Genomic DNA, 27,692 nt, shown 5'->3' on the forward strand with positions numbered 1-27,692 from the left:
TTTCCGTGATTTCCCTAAATCGCTCCAGGCAAATGCTGGGATGGTTCCTTCAAAGGGCACGGCCGACTTCCTTCCCCGACCTTCCCTAATCCGATGAGACCGATGACCTCGCTGTCTGGTCTCCTTCCCCAAACAACCCAAACCAACCCCAACCCACACTATTACTGTTAATTTGGAATGGCACATATTCGCGACGCGCTTCCTGAATCCTTGGTCTAATACGCTAGTGCTTTGTCTATGTGTAAGTTGTTGATTGGATAAGGCGAAAAAAAAATGTGAAGTTTAATACACATTCCGCTATCGAATTAACTATGGATTTCTTAGTCAGTATACTACTTTTTTTCTATTGTACCTGATTCACGACCATCATTTATAGCCAGAAGTAACAGAACGCTTAGAGATGACAATCTTATTCAATCAGCCCTTACATACATTCCAGGTGTGATAAGATTTACTTGAGATTTTACGTGTACCCGAACGAGACTTGACAGAAAATTTTGCCTTCATTTGCCATTATCGTTCTCCTTCACTCACTCCACTCTCAATGAAGTATCCACGCACGTTGTTTCCACTTATCGGTCACTCAAGAACTGGCTTTTCCACATCTGAATGGGTTCAGAAACCCTGTAATTGTACTATTGTTAGTTCATTTAAAATACCCGGGTAACCGGCCAGTCTGGTTTAATTTATTTTTAATACTCAGTTTCCAGTTTAGGTGAACTCATTCAACATCAGAGTGCACGTTTGCTTCTAATTTTACGTCACCGTTTTGTTAGATTTGCCACACCATTTTGATTTCAATCCATTTTCTGTTATAAAAATAGCAGAACACGACATCGACACAAATGAGAAGTACCTAGTTATAATATTTCTGACATTGACCACTTGAGGGGTGACGGATTACATCTGTAACGGTAATGATCGTAAAATTAAAGAAATAAAATGGCCTGTTTATTTTTTTGTGATTACGAAAAGGTTATCAGTAGAAACTAACTAGAACGCGTTTCTATAACCGTTAAGCGCATGGTGTGACTGGTAATAAATCAAAAGAAACATGTATGTGGCTGGTGCTAACACTAGTGCTGCTTTCGCTCCTGTTACCTGACAGCGACAAAAATTGAGGCACACGGGAATTTTGTAGTATTTATTACGTAAATTAAAATTTCTTCTGCCAAATTAATGTAAAATTTACTTCCATAAAATCAGTTATAAAAGAAACAAATACGGCATATTAATCCCTAGTCACTCCATACCTTAACTCATCAGAGGCTGTGCTATCACTGACGATGCATATATATCAGAACCTGTAAATACACTATCTGACCAAAAGTATCCGGACGCCTCGCTAAAAATGACTTACAAGTTCGTGGCGCCCTCAATCGGTAATGCTGGAATCCACTATGGTGTTGGCCCACCCTTAGCCTTGATGACAGCTTCCACTCTCGCAGGCATACGTTCAGTCAGGTGCTGGAAGGTTTCTTGGCGAATGACAGCTCATTCTTCACGGAGTGCTGCAGTGAGGAGACATATCGATGTCGGCCGGTGAGGCCTTACACGAAGTCGGCGTACCAAAACATGCCAAAGGTGTTCTGTAGGGTTCAGGTCAGGACTCTGTGCAGGCCCGTCCATTACAGGGATGTTATTGTCGTGTAATCCCTCCGCCACAGGCCGTGCATTATGAACAGGTGCTCGATCGTGTTGAAAGATGCAATCGCCATCCCCGAATTGCTCTTTAACAGTGGGAAGCAAAAAGGTGCTTAAAACATCAATGTAGGCCTGTGCTGTGATACCGTCTCGGAATTTTACTGTTAGCACTACATACCCTGGCAGATGACGTTCACCGGGCATCCGCCATACCCACACCCTGCTATCGGATCCCCACATTATGTATCGTGATTCGTCACTTCACACAACGTTCTTCCACTGTTCAATCGTCCAATGTTTACGCTCCTTACACCAAGCGGGGCGTCGTTTGTCATTTATCGGCGTGATGTGTGGCTTATGAGCAGCCACTCGACCGTTAAATCCAAGTTTTCTAACCTTTTGCCTAACTGTCATAGTACTTGCAGTGGATCCTGATGCAGTTTGGAATTCCTGTCTACTGGTCTGCATAGATGTCTGCCTATTACACATTACGACCCTTTTCAAAAGTCGGCGGTCTCTGTCAGTCAACAGACGAGGTCGACCTGCACGCTTTTGTGCTTTACTTGTCCCTTCACGTTTCCACTTCACTATCACATCGGATGCAGTCGACCTAAGGATGTTAAGGAGTGTGGAAATCTCGCGTACAGACGTATGATGCAAGTGGTACCCAATCACCTGACCATAGTCGAAGTCTGTCAGTTCCGCGGAGGGACCCATTCTGCTCTGTCACGATGTCTAATGATTACCGACGTCGCTGATATGGTGTACCTGGCAGTATGTGGCAGCACAATGCACCTAATGTGAAAAACGTATGTTTTGGGGGGGTGTCCGGATACTTTTGATCACATAGTGTAAGTAAGGGTTATGGACATTTCAGCAGTGGGATTCGTTACTCAAGTATCATTTACTGCATCACAGATCAAGCAGTCACCGATGGAAAATTAATACTGGCTCGTCGAATACTAGCATCATGAGTCTGGTTGAATGCAAAACTTTTGTTCCTTTTTGAAATTACGTGGAAAATTAAAATGGGAATTCATACCCAGGATCCGAAACATTTCATTAGGTAATTTCGTGATTGATATTTCTTTATTTTTTTTCTTTTGTTGTGGCTTCATTAGGTACGGACCCAATTATGGCAAGGTGTTGCCAGTGACCGCATTCACTGATTATTACAACTCATCATTATTTATTTCACTCTCTTACGGGTAGAAGCCTTTTGTGTTCTGTATCTTTCTTTCGAGTGCCTCAGAGCAGTGTACGATCCTACTACATCAACTGTGATTTAGTATGGACTGATAAATTCACTGTTGAAAAAAAAATTCTCATTATTTCACAGGAGCTGACCAAGAAGGATTGGCTCTGAGCATTATGGGAAGTAACATCTATGGTCATCAGTTCGCTAGAGCTTAGAACTAAGTGAACCTAACTAACCTAAGGACATCACACAACACCCAGTCATCACGAGACAGAGAAAAATCCCTGACCCCGCCGGTAATAGAACCCGGGAACCCGGTCGTGGGAAGCGAGAACGCTACCGCACGACCACGAGCTGCGGACCCAAGAAGGATTATAAAGTCAAGAGTACTAAAGCAGATGTTCGCATTGCTGGACTTACAATAGAGAAACGTCCAGCCTTTGACATACCTGTACTTCCCTTTTTATGGAAATCGCGATATGATCGATACCGGTTGAAACGTAATCTCGTGGAAAGTCTTTCACCAAGCTTGAAAGACAGCTCGTTGCCCCTGCTGTTCGTACCCTAGACTTCCTCTCCACAATCCATCCACCCCTCATCCCCGCCCTCCGACCCACTGCCCTGCACCCCACGTCCCTTGGTGACTCTCCAGCACGAGCACTCTTCCTTCTTCGAGCCGCAGCTAACCTTTCCGCCGTATAAATTAAGCGGTCATGGGAAATTTCGCGTTGCCGATAGTATCTCGGGAATGACCGCTATCATTTATCCGGGCTATTCGTGGGCCTCTCGACTGCCAGAGCAGCTGTCTCTCTCACCTCGAATTTGGTGCACCAACCGCTGCCCAATTTTATCGGAAGTTGTATCACTCCCTCCACAAACACACACACACACAGGCTTGTTTATTTTTATTTTTTTACAAAGGTAAAGCAACTTCAACCTCCACCCCCGCCACATTTTTAATCGCCTGTTTCCTATCTATTAAGTGAAGAGGCAAATTAATTTGGCAGCCTCCTCCGTCCCGGCCGTGGCTTGTATATCACGTGGGAGGCCACGTTGAATTGCAAATCAGTCCAGTAAATACTGCGAAGCGGGCAGGCGCCGAGGTGCAGCACTGGCCCACCTAACCCCCACCCCCACATCGCCTCTCCCCCCCCCCCCTCCCGCACCCTCTCCCTCCATCCACACCCATTTTCCGGCAGCGACGTGTTCTATAAATGTAGACGTTAGTATAAATCTGACGAGACCAGACGCGCGGCTCCGGACCAGCTTGGCTGTAAACAGCGCTCCTACAAGAGAGCATTGTTTTATGCCCACATTAATTGCGTGTTTATGCTCGGCAGCCGACGCCGAGCCGAGTCGAGCGGCGCACTCGTGATTATGTAAATTGCAAAAGAGCGGCCAGATAACGAATACACTGGTTTCGGGGCCCCGCGGAATTCCTTGGGCATGCGCCTTTGCAGTGCAATCTGTTGCGGCTCGGTGCGCCGACACGGAGAACTATCGAGCCGTTTACAGTACCGGCACGCGCTCCTTTATTGTGTTCCACTACCTGATGATACCGCTCGTGCCGTGATGTTTGTTCTAGTTCCAAGTGAACTTTTCCGTGCTAAAGGTCACGGATACAAAGACGCCACGCCGATTACTTAATTTTCACCAGCTGTAACATATATGGATCTGAATTACGACAGGAGGCGGAGACGTGAGTGGTAACATTACGTTTACGGTGATGGCTTTCTGCTGATTCATGGTGTACGTCTAGCACCATATTCTGAACCAAGCGATCAGTGAAACTGTGGAGTAATTGGCAATATCATTCTGTGACCAGTCTAATCGCATTTCGAATAGAATGCGTCTAAGGTTGAGAGAGCACGTTAACAAGGTGCCACCATTCTAATTTGCCATTAATACCGTAAAGCGAAATAAAAATTGGTGGATTTTCCATTGACTTGAGTGTGTCTTCTGCTGATATCATAGCATAGAGCATTGGTTAGCGTATCGGTCTGGTCAGCAGTAGATCCGGGATTGACTCTAGGCCTTGGTACAAATTTTAATTGGTCGCTTCGGTCTGCATATATACACACACCATAGACGTTTGATACGGAAACGTCTAGATGCTATTCCAACACAGGTGGAGAGCCTCTGCAATGATGTTCGAGTTTAGGTGAAATACCAAGTGGGCTGAGGCATGAATAGGAATTATTGGGATTGAAGAAGGAGGTGTTCAAAAATGGTTCAAATGGCTCTGAGCACTATGGGACTTCACATCTATGGTCATCGGTCCCCTAGAACTTAGAACTACTTAAACGTAACTAACCTAAGGACATCACACAACACCCAGTCATCACGAGGCAGAGAAAATCGCTGACCCCGCCGGGAATCGAACCCGGGAACCCGGGCGTGGGAAGCGAGAACGCTACCGCACGACCACGAGGTGCGGACAGAAGGAGGTGTGCTAGGGTAGTCCGTGCAGATGTGCAAGGCCACTGTATCAGGGTGGCGCAGTGGTTAGCACATCCGTCTCTTTGTTTGTTGGTTGGATTGTGGGAGGGGCGCTCAGTCCGGAACCGCGAGACTGCTACGGTCGCAGGTTCGAATCCTGCCTCCGGCATGGATGTGTGTGATGTCCATAGGTTAGTTAGGTTTAAGTACTTCTAAGTTCTAGGGGACTGATGACCATAGATGTTAAGTCCCATAGTGCTCAGAGCCATATGAACCATTTGTGGGAGGGGACGAAACAGCGATATCATCAGTCCCATCGGATTGGATAGGGAAGGAAGACGACCGTGCTCTTTCAAAGGAACCATCCCGGCATTTGACTGAAGCGATTTAGGGAAGTCACAGACAGCCTAAATCAGGATGGCCGGACGCGGGTTTTAACCGTCATCCTCCCGAATGCGAGTCCAGTGTGCTATCCACAGGGCCACCTCGCTCGGTATCTCTCCACTGAGCAGGGAACCGTGTTCGAATCTCTGGTACAAATTTACTTTCAGTGATTCAGTCTGTATATGTACACTATGTGATCAAAAATACCCGTACACCCCCAAAAACATACGTGTTTTACATTAGGTGCATTGTGCTGCCACATACTGCCAGGTACTCCATATCAGCGACCTCAGTAGTCATTAGACATCGTGACAGCAGAATGGGGCGCTCCGCCGAACACACGGACTTCGAACGTAGTCAGGTGATCGGTTTTCATTTTTGTCATACATCTGTACGCGAGACTTCCACACTCCTAAACATCCCTAGGTCGACAGTTTCCGAAGTGATAATGAAGTGGAAACGTGAAGGGACAAGTACAGCACAAAAGCGTACAGGCCGACCTCGTCTGTTGACTGACAGAGACCGCCGACAGTTGAAAAGGGTAGTAATGTGTAATAGGCAGCCATCTAACCAGACCATCACACAGGAATTCCAAACTGCATCAGGATCCACTGCAAGTACTATGAGAGATAGGCGGGAGGTGAGAAAACTTGGATTTCATGGTCGAGCGGCTGCTCATAAGCCACACATCACGCCGGTAAATGCCAAACGACGCCTCGCCATCTGCCAGCGTATGTAGTGCCAACAGTAAAATTCGGAGGTAGTGGTGTTATGGTGTGATCGTGTTTTTCATGGAGGGGGCCTGCATCCCTTATTGTTTTGCGTGGCACTATCACAGTAGAGGCCTACGTTGATGTTTTAACCACCTTCTTGCTTCCTGCTGTTGAAGAGCAATTCGGGAATGGTGATTGCATCTTTCAAAACTATCGAGCATCTGTTCCTAATGCTCAGCTCTTGGCGGAGTGGTTACACGACAATAACATCCCTGTAATGGACTGGCCTGCACAGAGTCCTGACCTGAATCCTATATAACACCTCTGGGTTGTTTGGGAACGCCGACTTCGTGCCAGACCTCATCGACCGACATCGATACTTCTCGTCAGTGCAGCACTCCGTGAAGAATGAGCTGCCATTCTCCTAGAAACCTTCCAGCACCTGACTGAACGTATGCCTGCGAGAGTGGAAGCTGTCATCAAGGCTAAGGGTGGGCCAACACCATACTGAATTCCAGAATTACCGATTGAGGGCGCCATGAACTTTTAAGTCATTTTCAGTGAGGAGTCCCGATACTTTTGATCACATAGTGTAAATCATGGATGTTTGAGACCTGAAAAGGTCTCTGGAAATATATAATTTTATTTGATGTCATAAGGCTGCATATGGACCAGTCGCTATTAGGCTCTTCCGTAGCGGAGATCTCTAATGCACGAATGTGCGTTGGCGCTTGACTGACGTAAACCAGTGAGAATCCTGGTAGTGGGTGAAATTTTCACTTCCAGTATTTGCCCGACAAGAGGACAAGAGAGTTGGTGGCGTGAGGTTCTCGGTTGTCAGTTTTGCCGCCAATGCCCTGCATGAAATACCAAACATCTTCGAGGTGCGTCGTGATGCGAAATATGTGGCACTGTTGATAATGAGGTGGCCCCCTTCGTGTTATTCGAGAGGAGTTGGTTATGTGCCAGCAGCGTGACTGACTCACTCCCCACATCTTCATCATACAACACAAATATAACATGATGTTGCAGTCCATGTGCCTCCAGTGGAAGATGCACTGCAGCGACTACAGTTGTCGCGAAATACATTAAATTTATTCGCAGTTGTGAATATGGACAACATTCAGCTGTATTGTGGAATGACAACACTGAATATTTGTGTCAGACCGTGACTCGAATCCGAACCGGTACGAATTTTCAGTGTCTGCATTCCATTACACAGCTGAAGGTGTGTCCATATTCACAACTGCGAATACATTTCATATACAAACATAACACTTCACTATACGCGCATCGATTAGCTCTCCTACACTCTACAAATACACACGTAACACGCCTATCACATATCCATAAGGAAAAGAGCCAACGTCCGCGGAGGAAGAAGACGCTTTCCACTCTGCAGGACATTCCAGCCAGCAGTGCTATACGACATTTACATATTTGCAAGTCGTTAGGTATTGAAAGGTATCCCACACGCTTGAACACTAATCAAGAGTAGGTTGTATGGGAACTCAGATGCGGAAGGTTACTAGTTGGGACACCAGACTATTCCCTCCTTAAAACGAGATACGGAACCTTGAACGATACCACTCAATGATTTATAAATGGTCGACCAGAAATTTTTTTCTGATTTGATGATGATCTCCATGCTTTACATGTCCAAATCTGTCATTTCTACCTGTTTGGTGCATTCAGAGTTCACAGTACACTGTGACACGTATTCCATTCCTTTATGTTCACTGCATTTTTGTACTTTACTCCTCTGTACATCGTCCTAGCAATCAGCCCTCAATGTTAGAGGGACGTTCTACATTGAAGTCGAATGCATATATTAGCAGACACAGGCAGTATCTATTGTTGAATTTCCCTGAAGAGACACTGGAACGAAAATGCTGAAGTTAAATATTCGCTCTGTAGCGAGTCAAATGCATTTGTATCTATTCTGTGACAAGAATTTTCTACTCTACCCATATACCTGCGAGATGTGATTACTTCTCACCCAATATCTCTCGAATCAGTTGCCAAAATGTGTCAAAAACGCATTTCCAAACCGTACAGTGGACTTCCCGATACTAGCTTAGCTATTAGTAAGACCGACAGGTTTCTAATGTCACCTCCAGTTGCTAATAATAGCTTGTAATGCTTTGCTTTTCAGGAAAGACTGTATGCAAATTTTTGAAATTCACGTAACAAATTATTATAAGCCGCATAAAAAGTAAAACTACTTAGCTATTCATTTTTCCAAACTCATTAATCTAGGAGTTTTGCTGCACTCAATATTCTACCTTTTAAACTTGGTGGCCAAACAATAGGAGGCGGTGTTTATTACACTCTGTTCCCACTCATTGTTCCTCTATCTTTTCTTTTTGGCCACCCGTCATGGGGTCATGGTTTGATGCAGTCTGCCACGAATTCCTTCTCTATCTTAGCATCTGATAATGAAATGTTAATTGATAAGTAATGTATATCTCGGATAAAGTTATTGCAACAAAAGTGCCTCAGTTAACAATAATCTGCATTAAAATTTTCGAATACATTTCCAGGACTCCGAATGTGAAGGTCTATACATCTGGCCATTTAAGGTATTTGTGATTATTTTTCATTCCACAACAAAGCGAAGTAATCACTTTCTTCTTCTACAGAACAACTCATCAAATTCCAATACCCGGCCTTATGAGCATCATTCTTCTCGGTATTTTAATTGCATTCTTTCGACTGCCTATACTTGAGACCTTATGCTTTGTAACAGCAACCCAGCAGCGATGTTATCCAATAACCATATTCCCTAGTAATCAGCAGAGTAACACAGTATTATTCTCATTGACTGCGTTTCTCCACATCGAACAACTAAAGCATAGTTATATACTAATAACCAGATCCAGCGACTGTAGTAAAACGAATTAGATATTTATGTCTGGTATTATAATGGTCCTATTTCTGAAAAAGTAGATACAAAACTTTTGATATGTCAGGTTTCTTGAAGTACTGATGAGGACACCGCAAAATAGAATAAAACAAATGCATAACACAAAATAAAGCTGCTTAAATGAGAAAATAAAAACCGCCACCACAAAGCATCCCATAGAAAAGCAAACCCATAACCTGTTTATTATAGATCATAAATACGCAGATGGGTTAGGGAAAAGTTAGTAATAAAATGAAACGCAGGCGACACACAGACAAACAGTGCAAGGTGCGAACAAACAGGTGAGCTCCAGCCATGTCGTGCTTGTGGCGCAAAGACACTCGATAATCTGCGATTGCAAATCCCTAGGATGTCTGTTCATAGCACAAGAGTGACTGTCAATAATTCGTCTTCACAAGGCGTTGGAGAGAGATGAAGTTTCGACCTCTTCGAGCAATTCATAATATTGAGAATACGTGAAAGTGTAGTACGCGACTATCAAAAAAGGATTGTTGTGTTTTGGAAACACGACTGGGTGAAGAGCTTGACCACATATTCATTGAAAAAAAAATTCATTGCATGTGTGTACTGTCAGCTCATAATGAACGGCTTCTAAATTCTTTTTCTGATATGCGTTCTGCCTTGAATTTCTGAGTTTTAAACATGCTAGAAAATGTGGGAGCATTACAATTGAGGGGACTCTGGAATGACTTTGGTTTTTTGTTCACGTGCAAATTACGTTATACCTCCGAATTACAAAGCTCGTGGCAACCAGAAGGTATTTCACATACTGTGGGAAGGATGACGTGACTTATGTTGTGAGGACTTCGTAACTGTAGCAACGGGACAGAAAGTTCGTGCGACATTTCCCACCAAAGGTAACGGAAGGAGAATTAAATACTCTTTTTTGGACAGAATCATAAATTACTGTTGGTTGTAACGGAAAATTTTTATTTACGCCACAGTGTTTCAAATCGTCATATGTATTTTACAATTATGTTAGGTAATATAGCGTGATTCATCTGCCCCTATCTATGGATATTAAACATCTTCAAAAAACACGCACAAGATTTTCATATTCGCTAATCACTACGCCCAATTTAGTCCTACAGAAAGAGTGAACAAGACTTTTTGCAGGAATTTTAATGTAGTTGAATTTTTTACTGGAATATGTTTTCGCTGGAGGCCACGATTTTCGAGTTATTCAAGAAAACCGCGTTTTAAGGCCACTTTTGTGTGTTTTTCTTGAATAATTCGAAAATTACGGCCTCTGGATAAAATGTATCCCAGTGCAAATTTTAATTAAATCATATATCTTACAAAAAAAAAAAAAAAAAAAAAAAACAGGCGGTGTTGTCGGTGCTGGAGTACTGGTTATTCTTTCTATCCTACTGTACCTGTCGGTATACATATTGATGAAACAAATATCGCAATAGGTTAATTAGGGACCGCTCTATCGAATGAAACCGTAAAACTACGTTTTAAAATTAATTTTGTTTATAAGAGGAAACAAACTTACGTTTTCCGTCAACAATGGGAGTCGCATGACAAGCCTGTTGAGCGGTGTTTCTTAGGGCTGACTCAAGCTAAATATGCAAAAACGAAATAAAAAGTATCTGTCGAAACAGCGAAAATGCGTCGGACGTCTGTTAGGAGATACACACTATCTACAAATACATTTCTTGCCAAGTTACTCTTAGTAACGGTTTCATGGTGGATGACGCTGTCTGATGTCCGAGATACCAATTACAGTGAAGACGGCTGTCGATCAACAGAAACCAATTGTCTAGCTACTACTGGCTAGTACGACTAGTAAGAGTGATTGAAGTTATAAATACTATGTTTTCGTTCGTCACTGACGTGGCTAGAATGCAGTCTTTCCTTACAAGGATATTGCCACGAAAGGCTTCGAGGACAACGAGGTTGCGAGCCGACATGACTGGAAAGTGCGACAGGAAGAGAGCTGAACAGACGAGACTGGCATGAGGAGGGCCGCTGTATGTCTGCTTTTGTTAAGTGCGGTTAGTGGAGGCATCTCAGTGGAAGACAAACGTGTTAGCTTTCTCCCGAAGAGCGGAGAGAAAGGAGAGTCGCAGAGAGGCGTAGGCAGAGGAGAGCAGAGGCAGGCGGAGCGGGCTTACCGGCGCTGGACCGCGATTTCGTCCGCGACGCTTTGGCATTGGCCGAGGCGGCGTTCTGCGGCGCGTGCGCGTGCGTGGCGCCAGGGTGCCCGTGGCCGTGGCCGTGCCCGTGGCCGTGGGCGTGCGCGTGGCCCGTCGACGCCAGGGCCTTGGCGCTGAACATGGCCGCCGCCGCCGCCGTACTCGCGTGGTGGTGATGGTGGTGGTGGTGGTTCAGGGGGTGGTGGTGGTGGTGGTGCGCCGCGTACCCCATGTCGTGGTGGGGGTGCGGGTAGGGGTACTCGCCGACAGTGGACACGTGGTTGGCGGTCGGCATGCCGGCGCTGCCGGGCCCTGGGGACGTCGAGTACGAGGAGGAGGACGACGTCGCGACGGCCGCCATACCTTCCCGCTGCTTGACCGCCGCCGCCGCTGCCGCCGCCGCCGCGGCCGCCGCGCCGTTGCCGCCCGCGCAGTTGGCGCCGCCGGCGCCGCCGCCACCTCCGCCCCCGCCGGCCCCGAGCGAGTTGAGCATGTTGAGGCCCGGTTTGACGTCGAGCGCGCCGGACCCCGCGCCGCCGTATCCGACCACGCTGCCGTCTTCTTGCTGCTGCTGCTGCTGTTGCTGTTGCTGCTGCTGCTGCTGTTGCTGCTGCTGGTGCTGCTGCTGCATGAAGGCGACGCCCATGGCGGCGGCGTGCGCCACGGCGGCGGCTGCGTGCTGGTACTCCGAGACGGCGGACGCGGCCGTCGACGACGCGGCCGTCACCGAGTCGGGGGTGGCGTCCTTGGGTGGCGTCGGCGGGAAGCTGAACAGGTGGTGCGGCGCGTGCGCCGCCGCCGCAGCTGCCGCCGCCGCCGCGCCGGCCCCCGCTCCCGCCACGCCCCCGCCGCCTCCGGCCGCCGCCCCCGCGCCTCCACCCACCACCGGCGCGGGGGACAGAGGCTTTTCGTCGACGCCGACGCCGGCCCCCGCAGGCGCTGCGAACGGGCTGCACCAGGCCGGCTTACTCGTGTCCGACAGCCAGGGGTGCAGCGGCGTGTGGAAGTGCGGCCGGCACACCTGCGACGTCCCCATGCGCGCCGCAGCTGCTGCAACGGAAGGCATAACTCAGGCCGGCTGGCAGGCTTCGCGCTCGCTCGATTGAGCACACAACAGCGTTGCTATTAGTGCACAAGTTAATATCATACTTGAAGACGTGATGTCTCTGGAAACCCTGATCACTATATAATGAAGAAAAGTTGCCTTCTCGTAGACTGATGTTATCTACCTGGTGGTTACAAATAAAGTGCAGCTACTCAGGGAGGTAGAGTGAGGGCTGTAATTATCGTATGGTACCGAAGCTTGGAACATGCTAAAACGTTAATGAGCAACGGATTCACGCAGGACAAAAATTTTGGCCACCACGTTCAAATCTGCCGCTGTACGGCATCTCGTCGACGTTGCCGGTACTCTTACTGAACCAGTTGTGTAAGTGGCGGTTAATAAAAAAGTCAACGTTATACTGTTCTCACGCAATTGACCTTTGCTGGCCACGTCCCATTCCTAATCCATCACAAATGGCATCATTTCTATACTTCTGTCTAGCAGTCACAACGCTAGATTTATACCTCGCGACTAAAATTGTAAATATTATTTGAGCGTGTATCGGTTTTGCATTAACGCATTAGACTATCAACCCACTTCCGCTGTCATACGACAATTGCAGCCCCGACTGGACCTCTGTCATTACCTGCACTTTAATTATAACCACCCGGTATAAGCGGTCTCAGTAAATTAATTCGAGACGAATGTGACTAAAATGTTTGAAATTACGTTCCAAAATGTACAATATGAAATACAAATACGATCCACTGTCTTCCACCACCACTCACAGTTTTACACAGTAGAACAAAATGCGTAAGCCACAATGTTTACAGCACCATACGAAAATATTTTACGTTGGGCGCTCCGCAGCTTGTGTGTACTTGAAAACAACATCCTCATCAAGGATGTGTGGCCGTTTACCATTTCACATTTATAATATGTACATACGACAATCTGTGTTCGGTAGAGATGTGAATTTTTAACTGTAATCAAGACTCTGAACTTAACAGACAGTCCATTTGGTGTAGATTTGTACAGTACATGCTACTGCTGACGGGCTATAGGCCCTAATACCGTTCTGGCTGACAAATACTTTAGAAGTTAAGTTCATGACGTACCACAAGATGTGCATTATGAAACACACGAAAGCTAAAGTAAGGTTCAGTGTGGTTACAACTAAACTTTCGTTACTTGAAAGGGGTGGGAACATCTGTAAGGGCCAGCATCAGAGAAATAAGACTAAATCATCGAAGACAAGTTAATTTCTACATCAGACGATGACAATCAATTGCCTACCACGTTGACGTTCCGAGTTACAAACGTTGCTCAATGTAACGACCATCTCAGGTGGTACGTAATTTGAAGTTTGCACAGATAGCATTTGACTGATGCTCGTGGCACTGTTCCAACGGTGGATCATGGATCGTTCAGTTTTGTTGACATGCTCGTTCACTGCTTAAAGATTACGTATTGTGTCCAGCATTCTCAGTCACGGCAACACTAACTGCTTATACAATTTGTGGCTCAGTTGGCCGTCAGCCTGTCCCAGGAGCGATTCCCTAATCGCTAGTTAATTATAAGTTTCTAGTCACGATCTTGAACCCCGGTTTGAATGACCTCTCCGTATTCACTCATTTCTCTGATACTCACGATTATCAGCAGCATTACTGCTGTCGTTTTGAAAAACAGCTTTGCGAGGGAAGCCCTGCTCACCGTGTCCAAACCAATGTTGACTGACTGAAAGTGTAACATGCACTGATGCTTGTGCTTCAACGTTACATCACCGTTACGGTACCGACGCCTAACGGAAGTAATAATGCTAACGCTGCTAACAACGCAAATCCTGCAGTGCACAGTCTGAACATCATTCCTGTAAAATTGGGGATCTGTACAGTAAATAGGATTCCGTGTATAGTGGCTCGAGTAGCGGGAGTTCAGTTACAACGACCCAATATCTGGGGACTGTGACTAGTTGGTCACCGAGAAATTGATAGAACAAGAAATCGATCCTGAAAACACATTAATATGTTCTACCTAATAGCCTGTGTACAACATGGACTTACTTGCTTAGTTTGAGTAACCTGCTTCGATCCATTTAACGCGCTTACACCAAGATAGAAGAAGGAGAACAATAAAGCCAATCAACCGCCCACTCGAGAAAAAAAGCAATCAATTTCTAAATTGTACCCATGAAGTATATTAAGCAGTCTTGATCGCGTTGTCGCTTTCCTCAGCAAGAAGTTGTACACGAAGATGTCAGTCAACATAGGCAGACTGACCTTTCGCAGAATTAAGTACTGGACAAAAGTTTTGAAGGTGGTTTATTAAGAAACGCGACCCATCACAAAATCTTTTAAATACTGATGCCAAGACTGTGCAATAAACGTGATACATACCGGAAGACAGTTTAGCGTTGACGGTCTTTCAGTATTAGGTCATACTGGAAATAATGTGTTTTCCTCAAAACAACAGTCCTACGTTCACTTAGAGTGATTTAGAAAAACGCACAGCAACAATATGGATCCCATTCTTTTCGAATATGAGCTCGATCTCCCAATAACCGCGCCATCTTTTTCGAAAACTGTACGACTGTGCGCTATAATTACAGCCCTCACGGCCCATAGAGCTCTTGCTTTCGGTATCACACCAGGGCACGCATTACTGCAAATACAAAAAACGGTTATAGTAAGGAATGTGATCTTCCCTGCCCGGGTCGTCAGTGCGTCCGACTGTCAAGAGGGTTCCTCGAACGCTCTTCGATTATCGAATGACTAAAACGGGGAGCACTGAGTGTCTTGATGACAGAGGGGAAGTTATTTAAAAAAGACCTAGCGTTAGAGGCAATGAAATCAATGTGCCCTTTGCGAGACTTCCCAGAAGTAGTTCATTCGATTGCTAAGAAGATTTCTTCTGCGAAGCCACGGCCAAACCTCACTTCATCCTTTGTAAGTGAGCTAGTACCCCGACCGTGGTCACGACGTCCAGGGAGCAGTAAACCCGAACATCCTCGCTCTTATTTGAAGTCTCAAAATAAACGAGGAACAAATTATCGGAGGAGTGATGATTTCTAATTACAGAAACACACTTGGCATGAGAAGTGCCCTACAGGTACGCTTCCTACTTCTATGTTGCTCGACCCAAAAGAAAGAATGGACGCAAGTTAAGGTGCTTACTTACAAGAGCTGGAAAAAGCATTTACACGCTTAGATCCGTTTGCATTCAGAAGTGATTCCAGTTGTCTCGACATGGATAAATACAGATGGCATATGGTTTTCAACGTAATGTTATACCATTCTACCTGTAAAATAGTGGCAAGTCCAGGTAATGATGATGAAGCTGGATAGCGATAACGCGCCCTCTTCTCCAAAGCACATCTCAAAGGCCCAATAATAATGAGACCTGGTGACTGGTGGCCAAAGGAGAAGCGACAGTTTATCCTCGTGTACACAAAACCACTCCCGGACGATGTGAGATATGCGAACACGGGCCCTCTTATCATTAAACATAGCATCACCATTTGGTAACGAACATTCCATAACGAACATTGACCTGATCAGCTAAAATGGTCACATAATCTTTGCGAGTAATGCAATTTTGCAGAGAAAGCACGGGTCCAGTGGAATGCCGTAGTATGGCTGCCCAAATCATCACCGAACCTCCGCCAAGTTTAGCTCCTGTGACGCAAATTCGACTGGAAGTTGAAAACAGTGTGTAACAAGGGTCATTCAACCAAATGACATGCTTCCATTGCTCCATAACCCACGTTTCATGGCTTCGCCACCACGTTTTACGGGAATTTGCGTCGGTGATGAGTAGTTTTGGAATTCCAAATCGCCCTGCAAATTCTGTGATTAAGGAGCGTTCTTCGTGCTGATTTGGTGCTGACAGGGTCCGCGAGTGCGATACTCAGTTCTACAGTGTCTTTTACAGCTGTCGTCCTCATAATTTTCGTGAGAAACTTCTTCAATGAACATATGTCGTGATCACTCAACACACACTTACATCGGCGTTTTGACTTAGCGGATGACGTTTCTCCGCTTTCCCAGTATGCGGAATAAATCTTCAATTCGGAGCCTCTTGAAACACCAAACACTCGGCTCCCCTCGTTACCGAAGCACCCTCCATACGAGAACCCATAATATGGCCACGTTCGAACCACTTAGCTCCGACGTAATTCTCTTCTGACCACGACCGATACCTGCAAAGTATCGAAGACATTGCACAGGTGCGGTTCGTTTTCGAATACAACAGTGCAACCTGCAGGCTTGGATAGCATCTGCATTTGCCTTCAAACATGCATTTCTCGCTATGTTTCCATATTTTTGTGTAGCCCTTTCAAATGATCTCGTATAAACCCGTCAAACCGGGTTCTGCTATTCAAATAGCGGGTGATCAAAAAGTCATTATAAATCTGAAAACTGAATAAATCACGCAATAATGTAGATAGAGAGGTACAAATTGACACCTATGCTTGGAATGACATGGGGTTTTACTAGAACCAAAAAAATATGAAAGTTCAAAAAATGTCCGACAGATGGCGCTTCATCTGATCAGAATAGCAATAATTAGCATAACAAAGAAAGACAAAGCAAAGATGATGTTCTCTACAGAAAATGCTCAATATGTCCACCATCATTCCTCAACAATTGCTGTAGTCGAGGAATATTGTTGTGAACAGCACTGTAGAGCATGTCCGAAGTTATGGTGAAGCATTGGCGTCGGCTGTTGTCTTTCAGCATCCATAGAGAAGTCGGTCGATCACGATACACTTGCGACTTCAGGTAACCCCAAAGCCAATAACTGCACGGACTGAGGTCTGGGGACATGGGAGGCCAAGCATGACGAAAGCGGCGGCTGAGCACATGATCATCACCAAACGACGCGCGCAAGACATCTTTCACGCGCCATCTGTCGGACATTTTGTGAACTTGGTTTTGTTTTTGTTCTAATAAAACTCCATGTCATTCCAAGCATGTGTGTCAATTTTTATCTCTCTATCTACGTTATTCCGCCGTTTATTAAGTTTTCAAATTTATACTGACTTTTTGATCACCCTGTATTCCTCGAGCTAGTGACATAGCTGCTAAGATACTCGATATCATTTTTCATATTTTTGTGTAGCCCTTTTAAATAACGTCGTATAAACGCGTCCAAATGGATTCTGTTATTCAAATATTCCTCGAGCCAGTGACATAGCTGCGAAGAAAAAAATTGTTCAAATGGTTCTGAGCACTATGGGACTTAACATCTGAGGTCATCATTCCCCTACAACTTAGTACTACTTAAACCGAACTAACCTAAGGACATCACACGCATCCATGCCCGAGGCAGGATTCGAACCCACGATCGCAGCGGTCGCGCGGGTCCAGACTGAAGCACCTAGAACCGCTCGGCCACTGCAGCCGGCAGCTGCGAAGATACTCGATATCATCGCATCTTGGTCAGAACGTGCAAACAGTCACGTGTGGGGCACAATGAGACACGTGGAACAGTCTGCCGCCTTGGAAGACGTTGTTCCAGCGACCAGGCAGTTTCGGCTACAGGTGCTGTGGCCGGCGCCGCGGGCTCGGCGTGCACCTTGCTCTCCGCGGACGCACCTGCCAGCGCAAGGTGCTGCTCCACCTGTCCATCCCAGCAGCACGACCCACTCACTACTGCTATTCCTCCGCTCCCTGGCTCTTCCTTCGGACTGTCACACAAGTCCAACATACCTGGAAACTCATGATTTGCTCTTATTGCTGCTTCTCGCCCCATAAAAATTTGTTTTGCCCTTTTTCATCAGCAAATCGTGTATAGAGAGGAAAAACAAACTTTTTTGTTTTACCTTCGTGTCTGAGAGAAGTATGAGGGGCAGTCAAATGAAAACCGAGCATCCGCAACAATGGGAGCATACAATGGTTCCTTTCAAAAGTAATCACCACTCGCTTAACCCTTTCGTGAACAGTGGGAAACATGCTTCCCACTACAATTAAGTCGCTCCTAACCCCGTGGGATTCACAGTTCCCACATCTGTACGATGCAACCACCTAGTGAACAGTATAGGGTACTACTTCCAGTCGGAAGTTCCCGCCGTTTTTGCTGTACCTTCGCGCAGAGGCATTGTATAGCTGAGTGTTGCTCTGTAGAGGAGCCTTTCATTGCTGTCTGCGTGACATTTTGTGATTTTTTTCCTCAAAGCTATAGTATAAGGTAAATACTTCTGATTTACCCAAATTTATGAAGGAAAACGTAAAATTTGAACGAGGAGAATTCCAGCTGGAAACAAAAGGAGCCACTTCCGCAGTGAAATGGATGGATAACCGTCCAGTCACTTTCCTGTCCTCAGTTCATGACCCATGAGAAACAGCCGAGGTGAAAAGGAAAAACAAGGATGGTACTAGTACAGAGATTTCTTGTCCTGAAGTTGTGGCAGAATACAACAAAATAATGGGTGGTGGCGATAAGTTTGATCAATTACGAGAAAAGTATGCTATTGGCAGACGTTATGTAAAATGGTGGCACAGAATATTTTATTTCCTGGTGGACGTTGCTGCAGTGAACAGTTTTATCCTGTGGAAAATAAGTAAAAGAGAAAGTGGAAATCACGATCAGCTCACATACAGGATCCATCTAGCCAGACAATTGATCACTAGCTTCTCATCCCAAAAAAGGCGTGGACAAATACCTGTCTTTCTGGCAAAAAGGGGTAAAGTACTTGAAGATTTTCGTCATGTGGCTGTAGGGGAGCATCAACCCATTTTAGGAGAAACCTACTGGACGTGCCGTCATTGTAGTGCCAAAGCTGCGGATAAGAGCACTCGCTGTGTTCGTACATATTGTCATATACCACTTTGCATCGACCCATGTTTCAGAAAAATTCATGGCATGTAATTGTGAACAATCATTGTGACAAGAGAAGAAAATTTATCAAATAAATATGACATATATCGAAAATGTTGTTTTTGTCATTTAACTCCAAGGAAGGGTAGGGGGAAGAATACTTCCCACCTTGTTGTGTGACCTCACTTTCACAGTTGAGCAAATTTGATATTCTGTATGATAAATATACCTATCTGTTAACTACTATCTGCTCTCCATTCATTAAAAAAAACTCCTCAATAATTTTGCCCACGAAAGGGGTAAGCCATTTATCTCACTGAAAGACGAGATGATCATTTCCTCTTTCATAGAACGCTGTTGCCCGCTGACCGATCCACACCGCACCCTCTCTTTGTCTTCCTCGTCCGGTAGAAAGCGAGAGTCTAAGCACTATGGGACTTAACATCTGAGGTCATCAGTCCCTTAGACTTAAGGCTACTTAAACCTAACTACCCTATGGACATCACACACATCCATGCCCGAGGCATGATTCGCACCTGCGACCGTAGCAGCAGCCCGGTTCCGGACTGAAGCGCCTAGAACCGCTCGGCCACAGCGGCCGGCCACGGATGACGTTGCGGCGTTTTCCAACAAAATCGCTGAAGAGTAGCCTCCGTCCGATAGGCAGAGTGAGGGTGGGCGCTATGATGCAACAGAATGATTCCGTCCGCCAACATTCCGACAGCCCGATGGCAAACGGTGAAGCTAACAGTGGAAACATCCCACATCCTCCACCAAAGAAACCGAAAGTTGTTCACACATTTGCCGGTAAGATCATGACGACTTCCTTCGACTGCAAGTGCCCTTTTCTCGTCGGGTTTCTCTATCGTGGAACCACAATGAATGCGCAGTGCAATGAAAACACTTTCCAGAAACTGCGACGCGCCATAAAGTCGGAACGCCCAGGAATGCAATCGGACAGAATCATCAAGTTGCACGATAACGCCCGACTGCCCAGTGCCAATCGGACGAAGACTACGGCTCAACAGTTTGGTTGGAAAGCACTGCAACATCCTCCGTACAATCCGAATGGTTCGCAGTGTTTTATTCACATTTCTGACGACCTGAAGCACGACATGCGTTGACGTCTGTGTCAGTCAAATGGTTCAAATGGCTCTGAGCACTATGGGACTTAACTTCTGAGGTCATCAGTCCCCTAGAACTTAGAACAACTTAAACCTAACTAACCTAAGGACATCACACACATCCATGCCCGAGGCAGGATTCGAACCTGCGACCGTAGCGGTCGCGCGGTTCCAGACTGTAGTGCCTAGAACCGCTCGGCCACCTCGGCCGGCCTGTTTCAGTCGGATGAGGCAGTGCAAGAATGGGGTGCGGTTATTTATTCGTTAGCGGCCGACTTATTTCTACGAAACAGATATTGATGGTCTCGTCTCCCAGCGGAATAAATGTCTTAACGCGTGTGGCGATTACTTTTGAATAGAACCATTCCATGGCCCCGTTGTTAAGATAATATTTCATGTACCCAGCTAACATGCCACCTACATAGACGGGTTTCCGACGGCAAATGCTAAAAATCGACGTGTAACACATTCGTGGTTTCGTCTAACTTATAGCCTGTGCTGTATTTCTGGGTCAATAACAACGTAATCATTTTAATGTTATCCTCTTGTCCTACGACACTGTAGGCGTTTTAGAACTCAGCTGTATGCTTATCTTCCAGCGAGCAGCAGATAGTTAATCCCCAGCTAAGCAAATTCATTTAAACCAAAGGAAATTTCCTAAAATTTTGAATATAATAGCTCATTCGGAACTGTACCATTCAAGAAAACTTTTAAATTCAGAGTGTGTGTGTGTGTGTGTGTGTGTGTGTGTGTGTGTGTGTGTGTGTGTGTGTGTGTGTGTGTGTAGGGCGAGAGAGAGAGAGAGAGAGAGAGAGAGAGAGAGAGAGAGAGAGAGAGAGAGAGAGAGTCAATGAATTGTAGGACGTGGACTTAAATATTCTTAGTGGTAGTAATAAGCTAGGACAGTTTTGACAGCTGTTTAAGTTTCGAGAACATACCTTCACCGAGGAGTGAAGCAGTATATTGCTCCATCCTACGTATATCTCTCAAAGAGACCATGAGGATAAAATCAGAGAGATTAGAGCCCACACAGAGGCATACCGACTATCTTTCTTTCCACGAACAATACGAGACTGGAATAGAAGGGAGAACCGATAGAGGTACTCAAAGTACCTTACGCCACACACCGTAAGGTGGCTTGCGGAGTATGGATGTAGATGTAGATGTATTAGCATTTTTTCCATCGTCAATCTTCTGACTGGTTTCATGCAGCTCACCATCATTTAATCCCCTGCGCCAAAGTCCTCAGCCAGATTAGCGTTTGCACAAGCACCAGAATATCAGGAAGGTATGTCCTCAGTGTGTGACAAAATGTTTCATTTTGCACCTTCTTCGTAACACCGTAACACTCCTCGCAGGGGAGCTAATAATCCACTATGATGGTATCTGCCGAAACCACAAGACACTGGAAGCTCAAGGTCCCTCAGAGTACACTAAGATACTGACTGGCAGAACGGCAGCAGCGTCCGCGGGCATGGCGACAGCAGATGAGGGCCGAGGAGAGCGTGGTTAACCGCAGTGTTCCCACGCCACGAGGCACCGGCGCTAATGAGGAGCAGTCTGAAGCATCGGGGCGTGTTCGAGACGCCGGCATCGGCGCCCACCTGCTCTGCTCTGACACGTGACACGTACCGTGGCGCATACTGCCAGTGCTCCGACAGACCAACCGCACACATACAGCCCTGAGCTGAGCTACATTCCTACACTTTACGCTTACTGCCACTCTTCCGAACGCGCACGCGCACGCGCGCACACACACACACACACACACACACACACACACACACACACAAAGTAAGAGAGGTGTGGGGGGACAGGGGTGCAGCAATGGGAACAGTGGAAAAGGTGAAAAGAAAAAGAGGGACAGAAGAACTGAAATGCAAAGGGGACGAAGAAAATAAGAAGTGAAGAACTACAACTGGCAAAAGAACAGCAACAGCGAACAAGGGAATAGCATCAACAAATGAGGGAAAGAGCAGCAGTGGGCAAGAGAAGAACAGCAGACAATAACATAAGAACTGCAGTAGTGTATTGCAGAGGAATAGCAGTGGACAAGAGAAAAATAGCAGTGGACAAGAGAAAAATAGCAGTGGACAAGAGAAAAATAGCAATAGTCAGAGGTGGAAGCACTATAGCCAGTGGTGGAAGCAATATAGCCAGTGGTGGAAGCAATATAGCCAGTGGTGGAAGCAATATAGCCAGTGGTGGAAGCAATATAGCCAGTGGTGGAAGCAATATAGCCAGTGGTGGAAGCAATATAGCCAGAGGGGGAAGCAATATAGCCAGAGGGGGAAGCAATATAGCCAGAGGGGGAAGCAATATAGCCAGAGGGGGAAGCAATATAGCCAGAGGGGGAAGCAATATAGCCAGAGGGGGAAGAAATATAGCCAGAGGGGGAAGCAATATAGCCAGAGGGGAAAGCAATATAGCCAGAGGGGAAAGCAATATAGCCAGAGGGGAAAGCAATATAGCCAGAGGGGGAAGCAATATAGCCAGAGGGGGAAGCAATATAGCCAGAGGGGGAAGCAATATAGCCAGAGGGGGAAGCAATATAGCCAGAGGGGGAAGCAATATAGCCAGAGGGGGAAGCAATATAGCCAGAGGGGGAAGCAATATAGCCAGAGGGGGAAGCAATATAGCCAGAGGGGGAAGCAATATAGCCAGAGGGGGAAGCAATATAGCCAGAGGGGGAAGCAATATAGCCAGAGGGGGAGGCAATGGGCAGAGGGGGAGGCAATGGCCAGAACAAGGAATATGAAGGTTTAATGTCCTATTGACAATGAATTCAGTAGACACAGACCATAAATTCAGATGAGGGAAGTATGAAGAACGAAACTGGCTGTGTCTCCTGTAAGGAACCTTCCCAGCATTTACACTAAGAGCTTTAAGGAAGCTACAGAAAACATGAAGAGAGATGAAAGTTTCTTACAGATTACAACTGTGTATCAGACTGGGATTTGTACCTGTAAAACAGAAATTAATGGACAGGGATTTGAAACACCATCTTTGAACATGATGCATAGGAATAAGGAAATATTGCTACTATTATTGAGGCAATTTTCCATCATTAGCGGATTTTGCCGTTTCAGTCAAGTAAATAATTTTGATTATTTGAAATGTTTCATATTTCGCTCACAGACCTCCACAGAAACAGCTTTTATTCTTAGCAGGAGGCTACTTTGGAATAACGTAGGTTGCACGTGTCACTGTCTCATACAGTAGGTTTGGCAGTACGCCTCACATGTAATTGGAGGTAAGGTCTTAGTGCGTTTATTACGTGAAAGATAAATGGTTCAAAAGGCTCTGAGCACTATGGGACTTGACTTCTGAGGTCATCAGTCCCCTAGAACTTAGAACTACTTAAACCTAACTAACCTAGGACATCACACACATCCATGCCCGAGGCAGGATTCGAACCTGCGACAGTAGCGGTCTCGCGGTTCCAGATTGTAGCGCCTAGAACCGCTCAGCCACCCCGGCCGGCCGTGAAAGATAATACATAATTCATTGTACAGCCCATCTCAGGAAAAAGGCAGTAAAATTTTCAGACAGCAACACTAACTGTAGAGGATGTGCGTAAATTTTACACTCTCGATGGTTTGTGTAATCGTTGTTAGTCTTAGCCATAACTACTGCTTTTAGTTTTCAGATGGTAAACTACGGTAATTAAACATCGGTAGGAAGTCTTACGGTTCAATTTCTCTTAATTCCGTTAGAAAAACATTGCAGCTTCCACTGGAATGTCCGGTGACAAAAATATGTTCTCGTCAAACCGATATCATTCATTAAATACATAAAATTGTGTATTTAATTAAAGTAGTTTGTAAAGTGCAGTGTTGAGAAATATTGCGGAAAATAACTTCCTTCGTTTCCAGTTAGTCTTATCGGAACAAATGCACAAAATGGTAAAAAGAATAGGTTGTATTTTAAAATGTATATATTTCACAACATGTACGTTGCTTAACGTTCTGAGTTGGAACGAAAAAATTAAGCAAGCTTGTTTCCGAAGGTTATGAACACATTTTTGGCCAACGTTTCGCATACTCCAACCAAGGACTCTGCGAAACCCACCGAGAGTTGGTTTTCGCAGATTTAATTACAGAAGCAATTACGAAGGTACCGCTAATGATCCTAATTTCGACCGGCGTGCGCAAAATTATTCCCGCTACCGCCGTCGCTGTTTACGCTATGACAACTTGGCTCCTGCGTGCGCGGCGCACAATCAAGATAGAGAGACTTTCTAAAGGCCAATTAAAAACCTGTTTAATATATTCCCATGATTTCTCTGTCCGCCCTGCTCATAAGCTAACAATGAACATGTAAACGAAAATTGCGGAATATTTTCTCAAACTCGTCGCGCTCGGCTCCCGGGACGAGCAATTACGTCCTTCACTCCGCGTGCGTGCCAGTCTTATCTGATAGAGATGCTCCGCAACAAAGCCGTCAAATGATTTGTGCTTTCATAGCGAGACAGGTAATTTAACGCATTTTCCTTAAACAAGCTGCTGGGTTTGACAGTGACAAGACAGAGGCAATTACCACCTGAGGGAGAACACATCAGTAGCATATCGTACTGAAACATCAAGCTTTGCCAGTCTCATCCTCGGCAACATCCTCAGCGCGACACCAAAGCAAATATAAAATGTGTAATTTTGCTGGGTAGCAGGATATGTGGAAAACTAGTGGCACGAGTTAGCAGATAACTGTGCTCACGAAGCCATGTAAGCGTAATGGAGAGACTCCTTATACTGTTACTCTACATGCCTTATTGTCGTTGTTCAAATATGCCCTGCAAAAAAGGGAGACCGAGTGGCTAGTTTTGGTCATAACAAGCAGTGGGCAATAAAACAAACGAGATAACTACAGCAGAATGATTTCGAGTAGCCTATACTGGTACCCTGTTACCCACGTTGATCTTATTGGGAACGTCTCTCAACCGGGCTGTGGTGCACTGATTGCAATGCTCCACGTCTTACTTGTGTCTTTACTAAGTGATAAGCACCGTAAAAAGTGGCATTATTGGGAAAATGACCATTATTGTATGTGATGATAAACGGATTAAGGTTTGTCGACCTACTTTAAATTTTTCTATGTCGTCAGAGCTCCTATCAAACATGAAGAAAGACTTATTAATCCGTAACGTAGGTACGTTTAAATCATATAACCGACAAAAAAACTGACAAACGTTTTCTTATCGTCATTTAACTTTTGGCTACTCGGTTATACATCCTGACCATAAATGTTGTCATTTCTGTTATCTTTCGATATACTCATTATATACTGTTTTACTTTCTCTTCTTCTGCTTCTACTGCCTCATTCGATCACTTCAGTCAATCATTTTCTGGTCGTCGTCTTCAACAGGTTTTCTTTCCGAATCGCTCAGTAAATTGTCATTCGCTGAGATTTTTCTATCGTTCCTCATCTATAAAAATATTTGTTTTTCGGTTGTCTATATTCGGTCTGACTTATTTCGATGTTTTTCAGTTTCTTTAAATTTTCTGTTTTGGTTTGCATATCGCCCAGGGTTAATTCTAGCTCTTTCATGTCCTCCCTGATTTCCTTTATCCATCCAACTAGTTGCTTCATGTTCCAAAGTTTTCCTACAATTTTACTTGGTAATCTGGTTCATTGTGTCTTCATAATGTGATCAAAGAAAGAGATGCTTTTTTCCGTATAGTATCTCCAATGAGCTCCAGTTCACTGCAAAACACTGTCACAAGCCGCCAGCACCCATCTTTTTGATATCCATTATTTATGGTTCAAAATGGCTCTGAGCACTATGGGACTTGACATCTATGGTCATCAGTCCCCTAGAACTTAGAACTACTTAAACCTATCTAACCTAAGGACAGCACACAACACCCAGCCATCACGAGGCAGAGAAAATCCCTGACCCCGCCGGGAATCGAACCCGGGAACCCGGGCGTGGGAAGCGAGAACGCTACCGCACGACCACGAGATGCGGGCCATTATTTATGCATTTTGTAGCTATTCCTCTCTCTATTCTTAAGATTTTGTCGATTTTGTTTTTCTGGATGACTCTTTTAAGAGTTTCGCTTTCGCGTGTCACCTCCCGTTAGGCCACCGTCATGTAATGTTTTAATTTAGTTTTGACTGATAGACATTTTTGTTGTATTAGACCATATTAGTTTGTGAGATTTTATCATTTCGTTATTTCTTTCCTACCACGCAGGTTTTTTGTTCAAGTTGTATGTACTTAAATTGTTTTACTATTTTTACTATACTGTTATATAGCGTTATGTGGTTGATTACTGGCGGATCTACTATCATTATCTCAGTCTTTTCCAATGATATCTGAAGTCCTATTTTTTGTTACTTTTGAAGACTTGTTATTCGCTTTCTGTTTTCTTGAGTGCGATTAGCTAGCAACGTTAAGTCATTTGCGAATCCGCAGCAATTTAAGTTTATTTGATCTTTGTTGATTCCAGTTCTTATGTTTTAACATTTTCCTTGCACCAGTCCCTTATCACGTACTCGAGAGAGCACAGTTTAGAAGTAATGGCGATAAACAGTCTCCCTGTCCTAACTCTGCATTAATCGTAAATGGCTAAGATATTTCTCCTGTGAACTTTGCTTTAGATTTGGTTTTGGTTGGAGTTAAGATTAATGAGGACATGGAGTAGTAACAAGAGAATGTAAACAGCCTAGCACTGAATGGAAATAAGTAGAAATGTGCATTAATCTAAATGAAAGAGTGTAAGCTTGTTGGAAAAAAATGATACAACTACTGGTAACAACTAGAGCATTTTAACGGTCACGTGTGGTGACAAGTGCTTATTAAAAGAGTCCTCGTACAGTTAAATTAATTACATTTGCTATAAAGAAGCACACACCTATGAAGAAAGATCTTCAATACTGCAACTTTTCTAAGGAAAACTCGATAAATTCTAGTGCAGCAACGTCATGAACGAATAACGAAACACCCACAGCACGTATTTGTAAGAAAAATGTCGAGTTACGTAGCAATAAATCACAGGGAAACTGTACAATGCAGTTTTCAGTGGCTCATCGCCTGAACGAGTTCTATCAGGTGCTCGAAGCGAGCAGATACACAGGCATGAGACAATGACGATATTTTCTAGCAAGACTTCCTTAAGTTTAAGGCTAATTGCACATTCGTACCTCTACTGTGCCCCTCGGATAGTACTGGCTGCGGTAGGTCGCTGCAGCAACAGAAGTGTTGGCACACGCCTTAAAGTAATTCCGCTCGTTTTATCGACTTTCTGAACCGCAGAGG

General features: G+C 45.1%; 1 protein-coding gene across 3 annotated transcripts in view; it reads right to left on the reverse strand.

Moving 5' to 3' along the window:
• The window catches only part of LOC126262665 (GATA-binding factor C-like), a 675,775-nt gene that overhangs the window by 428,645 nt on the left and 219,438 nt on the right, over positions 1-27,692 (reverse strand). For 2 of the 3 annotated variants that reach the window (XM_049959441.1, XM_049959447.1), the window contains exon 1: positions 11,425-12,230. In XM_049959441.1, the coding sequence (XP_049815398.1) occupies positions 11,425-12,091 (667 nt within the window). In that variant the 5' untranslated portion in view covers positions 12,092-12,230. Of the gene's footprint in view, positions 1-11,424; positions 12,250-12,324; positions 12,496-27,692 lie in introns of those variants that run through there. The other variant, XM_049959453.1, reaches the window with a different exon arrangement.

Source organism: Schistocerca nitens, chromosome 1 (assembly GCF_023898315.1).
Source record: "Schistocerca nitens isolate TAMUIC-IGC-003100 chromosome 1, iqSchNite1.1, whole genome shotgun sequence".
NCBI lineage: Eukaryota > Metazoa > Arthropoda > Insecta > Orthoptera > Acrididae > Schistocerca > Schistocerca nitens.